Here is a 13368-nt window from a genome sequence, read left to right on the forward strand (position 1 = left end):
TTGTAAGTACTGATTATAATATTAAATAATCTATATTTAATCTGCAAGAATATAGGAAACCATATACTATAAACTATTTTTGTTTAGTAAGCAGCTTCCTTGTTGTGTCAGTCTATCACAGAATAGCCTTTGCTAATCAGGTGCCAATGAAAGTGCCTTTTGGTTTGCATTATCTCAGTGATCCTGAAAATAATTAAAGTATGATAAATTAATTATCTGGCTCAAGACTTCTGTCTATGGTTTTCTTAAATCACTTTTGTTGTATCAATCCAATATTACGTAGCAGAAAACATAATTTTAATGAGACGTCCCAGGGAAAATGAGACGTTTTTATTTTTATTTTCAAAATTGCAATTGACTTAAAACATCTGCATGTTATTCTGCTCTTAATTAGCTTTTTCTAGTGTTACTCTTCTGACTTCTGTGTAGTAACTCCACAATATGACCAGTGAAATGAAAAAGCACGGATAAGGAACAGAAAAAAACTGATTTTCCTCAGGTTGAAATTCTTTCAGCACCCTATAGAATCATTGCCTGTATTTATCACAATTTGGCTGTGCTTGTTTTTTACTCCATTTTCAAAGGCCCTCCTTGAAGAAAATAATTCACTTTATTACTGGTTTGTCACTGCAGGTGATTCCTGGTTCAGCTTTCAAGAATCCAGTTGTAATCAGCCTCAACTGTTCTCAAAGGTCATGAAAAAATATCCAATTCTTTTTGTATGAATCATGCCTGTCTGTACTTAGGCTTCAATATTGCAAAGCAACTCAAGAAACACAGCAATGTAAGCAGGTTGGTTTCTATACCTGCTATTTTCATTCTCTCCCTTGGGATGCTCTTTTTTTAAAAAGTAGTATTTTTATACATTCTGAAAAAGGTACTAAAGAGAAAATAGTACTACCTAAAGAGAAAATGACATCAGAAGCCAAATGAAAAGACACATCTCCATGTTTGAAAAATACATTTTCTAGTGGTCAGAATGCAATACTACATTAAAGCCCTGCATCCTGGTTCATCTTCTGGCTCAAGTTTGCTGTCTGTGAAACTGGTTTGAATTTTAAAAAATGAATTTGTTTATCTTGTATCTACACTGAAGTGATAAGTTATTATTTTTAAAAACTGCATGTTTTGGTGAGAAAGAAATCACTGAAGTTGTGAAATCAAATAGTGAAGTAGCAGATACATGAAAGAACCATAATGAATTTTCCTTGTGATGCATTCTTTAATTCTACTAGCTCAGATCCTGAGTTTGGTTGAATCAGTAGCAGGAAACAGAAGGGACCCAGTCTTAGACAACTGGTTTTGTTCGACTTAATTTTCTGTGGAAGCAAAGACATTAATACTATGTACACATACATAGTTGGCCAGCCCTAACATCAAGTTTTGATTGCTGGTGGCAATTTTCAGCCTTTGTAACTTCCAAGAAAAATGAACACATGCCATGAAGATTTCAGAAAGTGTGTCCCTCCCCCTAGGAATAATTCTGCCAGTCTGAAAGCCTGCTAAAATACTGTGGACACTTCAGAGCTCCTTAAAATAACAATGCTTCAGACAACATCTTGGTGTTATCCAAAGCAGAGAACAAAACAAATCCACTTTAATACATTAGAAGTGGCAACAAGGGAATCTATCTTGTTCCCCAGAAACTGCTGCTAGGAGCCTAAATGACCCTTAGAAAGTTTGCCAAGATGCTGGTGAGCTTTCCTGAAGTTCAAAACATCAACTAATTTTCACTTAGGAAATGCATCTACACAAATGTATACTTTAACGATCAAGGGAGTGCTGCCAGAGAAGGAAACTCCTTTTATTTTGTGTGCTTGAAGATTACTAACTTCATCTGTAAGAACTGACAGGTTCTTGCACAAGATTATTTTTCACTGGGAATTCCAACAGAATCAGTGGTGGGATTCAAGGGGACTCATTATAGAATCCACACAAATCATGACACAACTGCAGAGAACTTGCAGAAAAGCAGAGGCTTGCTCTCATACTCATTTCTCACACACAAGAAGAGGGATTCACCCACCTGGTAAATTGCCGACTTTCCTCGTGTACTTCCATTTCTGTGCTTTTGAACTCATTCAGTTCTTTCCTTATTGCTGCCTAATAAACAATAATGATATATTCAACCGTAAGAAATACGAATTTTCAGGAAAATAGAGTCTGAAAGAAATGTGGCCCTACTATTGCAGGTGCCTTACAGTTCCCATTTCAATTTTCCCTTACTGTAATCCACAGCTCTAACACATTTCTGATCATCAACATGAATGACTTTTCAATTACAGCTGTTCAAAGTACTCATCCACTACAAAGAAATGAAAAGCATCAAGCACCAAAAGTAAATCAAGAAACACCAAATCAGCTGCAATGGGTGAACAAAGCCCTCACTGAAACAGAGCACTTCTACTGACAAAAATGGGCAAGGGGTTGGATTACCCTGACAATCACTTGCTGAGGAGGCAGACAGGAGGGGATTCTACCTCCAGGCACAGCCTGAGAGCTGGTGAGTCACTCTGCCAGCACAGGCACTGGGTGCACAGCAGGGTCCTTGTATCTCCCCTCTGGAGACAGGACTTTAGGAATGCAAGATGAACAGCCTTTTTTTTAAGTGGAATTAGTCACTTGGTTTGATTAGTTTTATGTAAAATAACAAGAATTACTTGGACATTTCAGGCTTGGATTTTTAGTTGGCAGATACTAAACAACAGCAGAAATTCAGTACAGTTTGTAAATGCCTTGTTGCTTATGTTACAGAGACTGATAAGCAATTTTCTTCATCAAGTAAGTACAGTTTACTTCATCAAATAAATACAGTTTCTGAAATATTCTAATATATACTACAAGAGGTTTTGTTTCTATGCCACACACCTTCCTACCTTCACTGTTAAAGGAAATGACAATTTATTCTTACTCATTCTTTTCTTTCACCACTTTAAATAAACACAGTATAATTCATTAATCCCTAAAGAAACATCATCTAGTGTCCATGCCTTTCAGTGCAGAACAGACAAGCAGCATGATAAAATTATGGCATCAGCAGGCTCCAGTCTTAAAAATGATAAACTTTGCTTTTAGCAGGGGTGGTCATGTTTAGCCACAACAGCATGCCTACATGAGGCTGCTGCAGAGCTAGTGAAGAGACAGTGATTTCTGAGCCCCAAACCAGCAACAAGACAGCAGAGCTCCAGCTCTGTAATACAGCTGCAGCACAATTTTCTGCTCTTACTGGAATTAGAATAAAGATTTCTCTGGGAAAAAAAAGGACAAGGGAGTTTCCAGGTAACCCCAAGTCTGCTTTTCTGCTAAGGTCAACAAACTTGGGGCTGACAGGATCAGCCTTGGGCACCTGTTAATTACAAAATGAATTGAGACTAAAAACTTCTGCCCTGAAGTAGGTATGAAACTCCATTGTTTTTTTCTAGTGCAGTTCACCCTGGTTGAACCTCTGTCAAAGTGGAGGTGCTGTGTCCTCTATCCTCCCACAGACTATGGGAGGACTAGACAGGGCTCAGCATCTCCCATAACCAACATCTACAAACACTTCTGACTACATTTTTAACTATTTCACCTTGACCTGAAAAAACTGTCAGATGAGCTGTCAATTTTTAAATATTAACATTAAAATACAAGCTGAAATAAAATCAGTGCTTCACTACCCTTACCTAAAATAGAGTGGGTTCTTGCACACACCACTTTTCATGTCAAGAACATCTCACAGGAGTTCCATAAAGTCTATAGGTCTTGGCTCAGACCCAGTGTTTTAAACCCAGCACTTTGGGCTACCTGAATCTTACAGCTCTCCTTTCATTAAGTAGTATAGGAGGGAAATGGAAGAGTACCTTATGGTAATCTTTGACTAATATTTTTTTTAAAATGAGAATCACAGGATCATTTGTCTCATCCTTTGTAGTCAGGCAGCAGGGCTGCATTAACTGTAGGATGTTAGGGGCAAACTTCCCAAGAAGGTGTGCTGCATGCACATGGTCATTCCCTGCACTGGTCATCATGACCGAGAACTTTGAGGAAGATGGAGCAGCTTCTACCTTTTATTCACTCAAATGTGTGGCAAAAGCAACTCCTGGTAGCAGTGCTACAGATTCTGCCTGCAAACCCCTGCATGAATTTCTTCAGATCAGGGCCACCTTTGGTAAACTTTTATCTGTCTTAGCGAGGTTTTAAAAAATAGAAACCAAAAATTAGAAATTCTGGTCCAAACTGTCAAAATGGAGGTGTAAATATACTCATAATAGGCACTTGAGCAGGTTTTCTTAGGCAATAGATGCACAGTAGCACCATGACAATCTTGCTGTCACCAGCAGATGTCATTCGTGATGCTGGCAATCAAGAGAATGTAAACCAGAGGAAAGCTCCCCAAAAATGACAGATGAAAGCATTTTCTTATAATCTACATTTGTGCCTTGCCTTGTCTGCAGGAGTTAACCTGGCCCAAGGCTTGTCAGCACGACGGTCGTAATCCGGAGATTCCGTGACCTCCACGTACTCGTTAAATCGAAGGATTCTTCTTGCTTGAAGTTCAGCCACTGTAGGCCTGAGACTGAGCTGCAAGTGGGAGGCAGAAAATAGTATGCTTAATAAGATGAAATGAAATAAAAGAGGAGGGTATGATGTAATCTCAAGAGAACTTTAATGGTATTTCTAAATAGGGTCACTTTCAGGTGTCTAAAAAAAGGCACCATCCTGGGAGTGTTGCGCAGGAATGGGGAGGCAGCCTAACCTGATTTCTTCAATTATAAAAATAGTCTTTGTTGGGCAGGTCACAGAGAATCATGACAGTTATCCCTGGAATGTTAATTGTGACTTTGCAACTGACACTACCTCACTAGGCCATCTGCATTAATGGTTATACCGTGTTAAAAATCTAATACCAAAAATACGTGACATTTGGAAGTATCTGCCTAACAAAAAAACCCTGGTTTTGACCATCTAGGGGTCATTATTATGCCAAATTGTTTCAGTCACTTCAAACAATATTCACTTTAATTAACTAAGGATGATCATATTAAGGAAACTGTATTTTTGCAGAGACAGGCAGACCAGGGATCCTTATGAAAACTCCTCCCATCCTCTCCTAGAACAGACCTGTAACTGCTCCATTTCCAGGGACAATGAGCATGATCCCACCTGCAGAAGCTAAGACCACTGACGTGGTTAGAAAAGCACTGAAGGGATATCATAGGGGTCACATTGTTTTGCTGCCCTCTAGGGAAGAGTGAATCTACAGGTGTGGCTGCTCTTGATCATATGTGACGGGGTGGTCCTGCTACAGAGGAAAACTGTCACTTACGTCCCCTGCTTAGAAACAGCAATATGGCCAGACTTGGTATGCTTTTCCAGGTGAGGGGAACGGGACAGGATGGGGTTTCCCCCAACACGGGCTTGGTTTGTACTGCTTTTTAAGCAGATTTCTAATCTGGGAAAATAACTGATGGACATTTGCAGCAATGTCTATACACTGATTTTTAGATTCTTACGAAACGTAATTCTATGTACAAATTATACAATACAAAAAAGCACATCATCACCTTTCTACTGAGTCTACGTTTTATTTCTCTTTTGGCTTCCTGTTCCTCTTCTTCATTCTTCTCTGTTTTCAGAAGAGATAAAAAGGAGTGAATATTTAAGTATTATAACTGCACATACTGTATTTTTCTTGGTTGAAAGCTTCAGAACTCCAAGTCCTGGCTCATGTTTCCACATATTTCTGGATGATGCCGCATGTGTTGTCTGCTTTTTGGCTTTTGTATGCTCTCATTCTTTTCCCTATCCGCATTTCCCCTGATTCTGCAGACATCTCAAGTCAACTGTGGGTCACGAGCACAGCAAAGAGAAGGTGCCTGTCATTTCCTTTCCATGTATCAGCAAGCAAGTACCCTGAAAGAGTTGCCTGATATTTCAATTACTTATTTTAGCATTACAATCACTGTTGCTTTTACTTCCAACATTGATTTTAAAATAAGAGTCTAATTTATAAATGCCAAGTGAAAATTTTGCTGAGTATTTGAATTACCTAAGTTTCTTCTACTGCTACAGACATGAATCAATGACATTTGTTTCACTGTCATTTGATAGCAAATTTGTTTTATTACATAATTTTTTTTCTGGTTTTATAATGGGGGAATATGATCCAACACTCAAGCCCTCTTGGTTAAGGGCCACTGGCTGGACCAAATGAACCAGTGCAGCAGAAAATGATGTCCAATTTTTACACTGTATTAGGGCATATGAATGAAACAATTTCCTTTTAACAAATTTCTGTTCTAACCAAACTTGATTTCTTAACTGCTAGTGAAAAGCACACTTAGAAAGACATGTTCATGTGGGCTCAGCATATTTTTAAATTGATGTATGGTTCGAAGGACAGGATTTAACCTTTCAGTCCCACTCTGATGGTTATATGCAAAGTTTTGTGGCTGAAATATCCCACCTAGAGAAATACATGAAATTCTGATCCTGTTTTATTCATGGTTGGGAATTACAGACTCTGCATTACAGTTCAAGGCTAACTATAAATTTAAAGAAATTCATTTGTTCTGGATACAGCCAACCTGTATAGATGAAAAGGGAGTTTTAAAACCTGGTATAGTTGTATTTGCCCTGTTTCCTATGGCCAGCCTGCTGTGTTAGTAGAGGTGACCTGGCTTGAGGAGAATTTCTGTGTAATGACTTTCACACTGGAGAAAATGCTATGACAGGACACCTCATGGTACTTGCAGATATCCTTTGCTTACTCAAATGCTTTCATAGAAGAAGAATATCAGGGAAAGAAGGAGAGAACAAATTTTAAAAATAAAAAAGTAAGAAGGGAAAAGGTAGGAAAAAGGCAATGCTTGCCCATGATCTGCTCTGTGAGAAGACTCCAACACCAACATCAGGTTTCCAAGAGCAAGGTGCAATCGCACAGGCTTGCTGCCAGGATTAGGTTGGATTTCAGGTTGATGGTGATGTTACTGAGATACTGAAATATGGATGTAATTTATGGTTTATTAATTGCTTTTATGTTAAATGGAAAAGAAATGGATAGCCTGTTTCCATAGAGGAACTGTAAATGGACTCAAACTGAAGAATAACTGTAACTGGAGAGTTATAGAATAATCTACATTTAAATTTTTTTAATTAATGTATCTATCAATAAATAAATTTGGTATATTTAAGGACTTATAACTTAAAAGGATAACTAATCTCATAATATCCTCACCTAAAAAAAGTCAAAAGGTCTCTAGCTATTTTGGGACAGATAAATCATCTGTAGGCTTTTGTTTAAACATCCTGTTTTTGCAATCAATAGGCACAGTAGCTGAGGTAATTAAACACAAACTATTACTCTGGGGTTCCATTCACTTGGGAATCATGTAACATAAAACATTCTGTCCCCTCATGAATGGAATTGCTTAAGTCCTACCTCGGACAATCTCCAGTAGCAGACATAACAGGAAAAAGACAACTGAATGTACACATCACTGTACTGCCCTTTCCTTACTGTAAAATATGCTGTGCATAATTCATATCTTGGCCTTTTTTTGCTATCTAAACCACAGGGTTTCCTAAGAAGCAGCAATAAGATGCTTCATGTAAGAAACAGGGGCTCATGCTGCTTAATGTATACCTTAAGGAAGAACTACCAACAGCATGGCCACCTGAAATAGTGTTTCTCTGTATTTTGGGGGAGGATAAAATACCTTAAAAATCTTTCTCTAGACATTTAGGAAGGCTGAAGGTCAGCTGCCTATCCCAAGCCAGATTCCTGTGGAGAGCAGATGACTGCACAGCAGGATGGCTAGACAAGGGAAAACCCTCGAAAAAGGGCAAGCATCTTAGTGACTGGGCAGAGGGTCTAGGTACCCCTTGGAGCAGGCCATCTTCTGGAGGATAATTCCAAGAAGAGGCACCATGAGCTTCCTTAAATCCTGGGAAAAGCAGGAGAGGATCAAACCCATGGGGAACAGACAGTCTTCTGCATGAGAGGTCAGGGACAGGATTTTATACATTCAAACTGGTTTACAGCTAGGAATAAAACTCAAGAGCTAAAGGAAATGAACTGAAATCTTGTGGCTGCTAGTAATATACTGAATCTGCTGTTTGGCACATGGGCCCCTGTCTCTGGCACTGACCTGTACCTAAAGCACCAATTTCCCATCTCCAGCCTGCTGGGCAGAGTCTTGCTTTAAGCCTGGTGCTACAGAAACGCTGCCTGGATACAAATTCCTACAAACAGTAAAAACTACAGTGTGTTTTTGGTCTTTTAAGGTAAAAGTTTTGAAAGTTGCTGTAGGGAGTTAAGAAGATGTGTGGTGCTAAAAATAATGAGTCTGGTGATCCTGGTTCCTGTAGGTGTTGTGGAAAATTCCAGCCAGAGGGCCAAGATTTGTCTGCAGGTATGAAGTGACTCACTTGGCCAAACAGGAACACATTAATGCACAGGAACACACTTATCACTGCTTTCCACCTTAAAAGCAGATCTAATCTGTGTGATGTGGAGAGAGAAAATATAAACACAGCGTTCTCAGCTGCAAGTCCCCTCCTCAGATGTCCTGCTGCTGCCCTACTGGCAAAGAACCAGCCCAGTGAGTGCCCTTTGCTTGCAGAAGTCTCTGATTAGATCCCAGCAAAATTATGGCTTCCCTCCTTCCCTCCCAGCAATTCCTAGGAGGTCAAACTGGGGTTTGACTCCTAATTGAAACAATTTTGTTTAGCATCAGTTATTGTGGCCATCAAGTTAAATAATCCCCCAGTCAAAGCCAAACAAGCAGCTCCCCTGTCATCTATATATTATTGCTCCTGCAACTTTCACCACATTACATCTGGTCACCCTCTGTTCTGTGGGACATTTGGTTTGTAGCAGAAGGGGAGAAGAAAAGAGACAAACTGTCCTGCCTGAGGACTCCTCCATTCTTGACCAAAAAGTACTCCTGGAGCATATAACCGAACTTTCCATTGTGTCCCTATGGGATTAGCTATGTTTAGAGTTCTCTGTGGGCTTGCTCAGGAAAGAGAAAGAAAAGACAAACAAAGCACTTGCTTCTTGCAGTGCTCTGAAATGCACAAAGCTGTTTCTCTCCTGGTTTTACAAGCAAAGATAACCATTAATATTTCTTAACAAGCTTTGAGAGCTAAACCCCATTTTCTACAAAGCCATTACTGGCAGGCATGCAGGTGCACTGTACAAGAAATTCACTGTCCCTTACAAATACAGGAAAAAAATACAGTTGTCTTAATCTGAAATTCTTGGAAGACTAAAAAGCTTCTTTTGCCATAATGCAATACTATAAATACCATTGGTTCAAAGCCAGTGTACAAGAAGCCTGCCTTTATAAAAACACAGAGCTTTATGTATTCCTCCAAGTGGACTCTTAAGTTGTTGTAACTTTGTTTTAGTGTGGGAAGTCTCAGAAGTCTGGATAGTTTCATCTAATCAGTTTTAAAACAAATCCGCCTGCAATGTCTTGCGATTGTACTTGGAAACAGGATTTTCAGTAACTGGTTTATCTGGAAATATTATCAAAACAAAGCTTCTTGCAAAACAAACTTGCTCACTAACTGGAAATACAAAAAAAGAAAAAAATTAGGGTTTTTTTTTCTGAACCTCTTAGAAGATTTGGGCTGAACTTTATCCTGAAGTAAGTATTTGGACCTTTACCACTTAATGTAACCTCAAAGTCTCATAAATATTACTCAAAACAATACATCCCCTCAGCTGCAGTTTACATACACACAATAATATAACTCTTTCTCCTCATCTACTGCTTAAAAAATATGAGGAAGGAAACTTTATGAAAGAAATCCCAACTTACTCACAAAAGCTCACTACACCAACAAAGGCATTTAAGATGTGTAAACATTTTCAAATGATCCACAGGAAGGAATGGCAATAATTGTGATGTAAAATACAAGTGCCTTATGGCTTAGAGAAATCTTGCACCCTGAAAGGACTCTGAGTCAGACTCCCATCACAAACCCTGTCTTGCTTTTGGTTTGCTTTGGTTTTAATAGATCATTTTCAACTTGAAATATTTTATATCTCAGTGATGAGCAAAAAGCAGTTCCTCTATGCGCTCACAAGGGTAGTGTGACTTTTTTGTGATTTACAATTCTGCTTCCCAGCCTTTATTTTTCACTCTCCCTGGCCTCTTTAAGACACCCCCCAGCAGCAGCAGGGGAGAATGGCAGGAGGCACTGAGTGCAAAGCCTGGTGCGCTGCCAAAAGCTTAAAGTAAACAAGCTGAAACAGGAGAGGAAATCTATTAACTGCTTTCCAGTCTTGAGCTACTTATTGCAAGAGCAGTGAATGGAATAAACACTGGCAAAAGGGGATATTAAATACATCACAGGTTTGCTCCTGGATTGGTCACCTTGAGATAAGCGAGAAAGGGCAATAAGGGAACCCAGCTGGTGCTCCCAGCTCAGCGGCGTATCCTGACCCACCAAAGATGCTTTGGATTCACCTTTCTCACACAGTCCAGCATGAGCAGTTTGTCATATATAAAAAAAGTTAATATTTCCAATTTTATTTTTATTTATCTATGAAATTTATAGGTTTGGAAATTACAGTTTTAGAAAGTCTATGCACATTATGTGCCAGAGGGGAGTCCCCTGATCCCTCTCCTGTGCAAGCATGAACTGTAGCTTCCATTTTCAGTTAAGATGTGGCACTGGCATTTGAGAGCTCAAATAACAGCAGTAAGATTTTATTAGCATTTTTATTAACAGGATGGTTTGCCTGAAAGCCAATAATTGTCCTCTCCCTGATTTGCTAGCCTGAGCAAGTGACAGAATCATCAGTCCATAGATGCTGTCAGGTAAACATCCCATTTTCCTTCCTTCCCTTCCCATTAGAACGCTACACATCAGGGCTGACACCAGGGTTGCACAGATGAGCTCCAGCTTTACTGAACAATTGCTGGAAACAACATAACAGCATCATACCAACTCTTTGATCAGGTGTGAGAAGTTCTCGTACCTTGACAGTTTTTTTGTTTGCTATTTGTGTGATTTTTGATTTATTGCTATAAAGTGTCTTTTCTTCGTTTATTTCTTCTACTTAACCATCAAGTACTAGCCACCTCTGCAAGATGAACACAGGACTAGGTGGAGCTGGTAATGGCAACTGTTGCACTGTGTGTTTAGGTAACATCTTTATTATGGAAAGATTCATAAAAGAAGACAAAACAATGCTTGTTCTCAAGAGTTTGCCAGCCAAAGAACAGAAGCAACGTAAGTGAATGGCAGAATAGGTATAAAGGGTAAACATGTAATGCACTTCCTCCACCCTTGACTATTTGAATTACAGCCTTTTTTTCAGCAGGGATATGAGGAAGGATTTAATCAATGGGAAGATACTCAGTGAGAATCTCATGCAGGTTTCAGTACAGAAGACATGTCAGAAGTGAATATGAAGGCCAGCATGCTGAAGTCGTTGGCATGTGCCTACTGACTTCCTCCTGAACACTCTGCCTTTCTTCATTCCACTCCTCTTTCCAACCTCTGCCCTTCCATCCCACTTGCACCTTCAACTGATATTCCTTTCTCCTCCTCCTCATAAAAATCAGGTGGAAGGTTAACCAGCCTAGAACTATTTCTAAAGGGTATCCAAGTCATTCCTGGTCTTTGGCACCAGCTTCAAGAAGTGAGATTGTGACAAGTAAAATTTGGCATAGTCAGTAAATGGAATTTTCAAAGCTACAATTACAGGTTAGTGTATAAATCAAGTGTTGACACATTATTTTCTAGAACATCATTTCTCTCTAGTTATGGTTCTAATACTGGAGCAACAATGATGGGCTTTCATATGAATCCAACACATGCTCCCTTTCTAAGCAAACACTAGATGAAACCAGAATGAAATACTTACGCTTCAGGATATTTCTTTGCTCCAGCTCTTCTGTTGTGGGCCTCTGGCTAAGTCTCCTGTGAGAACAAAGTAAGTGACTGATTTAAAACCAGATCTAAATGAAAAATTAGGATTTGTAATACAGCTTAAAAAATGTAATTTCTGGAAATAATTTCCAGGCAGTTACAATAACTGCTCATGTAACCAGAGTGGCCATTTGTTTTAAAAGATGTAGTGTTGCCACTTGAACACATGAATAACTGATACTTGAATAATATTACAGAATTTGTAGCAGCAAATTTAAAGTCCTCACAGGTATAATTTTATGAATAAATCCATATACCTTCTTTGTTCCCAAGCACTATCATTATAATAAGTTGCACAATTGTTAGATTATTCTCAGGTATTTTGAATGAATTTTGATATTTTTGATATTTTGAAGTCTTACTAAAGTTTTTTAAAAAACCAAAACCAACAAAACCCATAAGCTGTTCATTCCTCATTAATTTGTATGTACAATACAATTGGGAGCTTTACCTGAAACCTAATTTTATTTAGTTACCTAAATATAGCAACTGCCATTACAAAAACCCCAAACTGAGATACTAATTTTCTGATTTGTACATGGTTGATGTTGTCTCTGTGTTTACTAAACAAGTCCACTTGTTCACTTGAGGAAAGGAGCAGGAAAAATTTCACCAGTAAAACTTATTTTGCAGATGTGTACAAGATAGACGTCTCTTTGTTCATCAACACTCATGCAGTTCACTACAAGCTGTCTTTAGCCTCATGATACTCACCCAATTCAAATCACTCTTGGATTTACAGATTTGTCCCAAAGGAGTGGCAGGCTTACCACAGGTGACCAGTCCCAGCTGTAGGAAGTCCCAGGTGGGGACCTGACTCAACCTTGACTGAGCTGTACGGACAGATTTTCCACCAGACCTCAATGCTGCCAGGTGCTGACCAGCAGGCCAGGAATTTTTAAGAAACTGGCATCAAACTTGGATGTGATTTTGGGTGTGAGCAGAGACCCTGATGTACACAGATATTGTCTCCTGCCACCAAAGCAGAGCTGTGTGCATTGCCTTTCAGCTCTCCAACAGAACCCACAGAGCAGCTTCTGCAGTTCCAGCCCCCAAGGGAGCACTGACAAGCAGGATGTGATCACCAGAGCTGGGATTTGCTCAGGAAAGCGACGATAACAACCACACTTCTTTATTGGCAGAAGAAAAATGACCCTTGGGCTCTGCACAGTAGATGTATCACTCTTACAGTTCACTAATGAAACAGCTGCCTTGGCCAGACACCCAGTTCACAGAGCAACTCAGCTCATCTTCTGGGTGTTGATGCAGGGCTGTACTCTGTACTGGAGCAGTACCAACAGGACTACCCTGTATCTGGGAATCTCCAAAAAACACAGGGCATCCTCCAAACCTGGACAACATTCCTGAGCCAAACAGAAATAGGGACAGGTCCAGCAAAATACAGGCATGCTGTCTATTCTCAGAGACCACAAAAAA

General features: G+C 39.4%; 1 protein-coding gene across 4 annotated transcripts in view; it reads right to left on the reverse strand.

Moving 5' to 3' along the window:
* PHACTR2 (phosphatase and actin regulator 2) overlaps positions 1-13368 on the reverse strand; it is a 128417-nt gene that overhangs the window by 3058 nt on the left and 111991 nt on the right. For all 4 annotated transcript variants that reach the window (XM_038130859.1, XM_038130862.1, XM_038130861.1 and 1 more), the window contains 4 exons: positions 11867-11922; positions 5544-5605; positions 4423-4560; positions 2027-2103 (listed from right to left, as the gene is read on the reverse strand). In XM_038130859.1, coding sequence (XP_037986787.1) covers positions 2027-2103; positions 4423-4560; positions 5544-5605; positions 11867-11922 — 333 coding nt within the window. The remainder of the gene's footprint in view (positions 1-2026; positions 2104-4422; positions 4561-5543; positions 5606-11866; positions 11923-13368) is intronic.

This window comes from Motacilla alba, chromosome 3 (genome assembly GCF_015832195.1).
Source record: "Motacilla alba alba isolate MOTALB_02 chromosome 3, Motacilla_alba_V1.0_pri, whole genome shotgun sequence".
In the NCBI taxonomy this organism is placed as follows: Eukaryota; Metazoa; Chordata; class Aves; order Passeriformes; family Motacillidae; genus Motacilla; species Motacilla alba.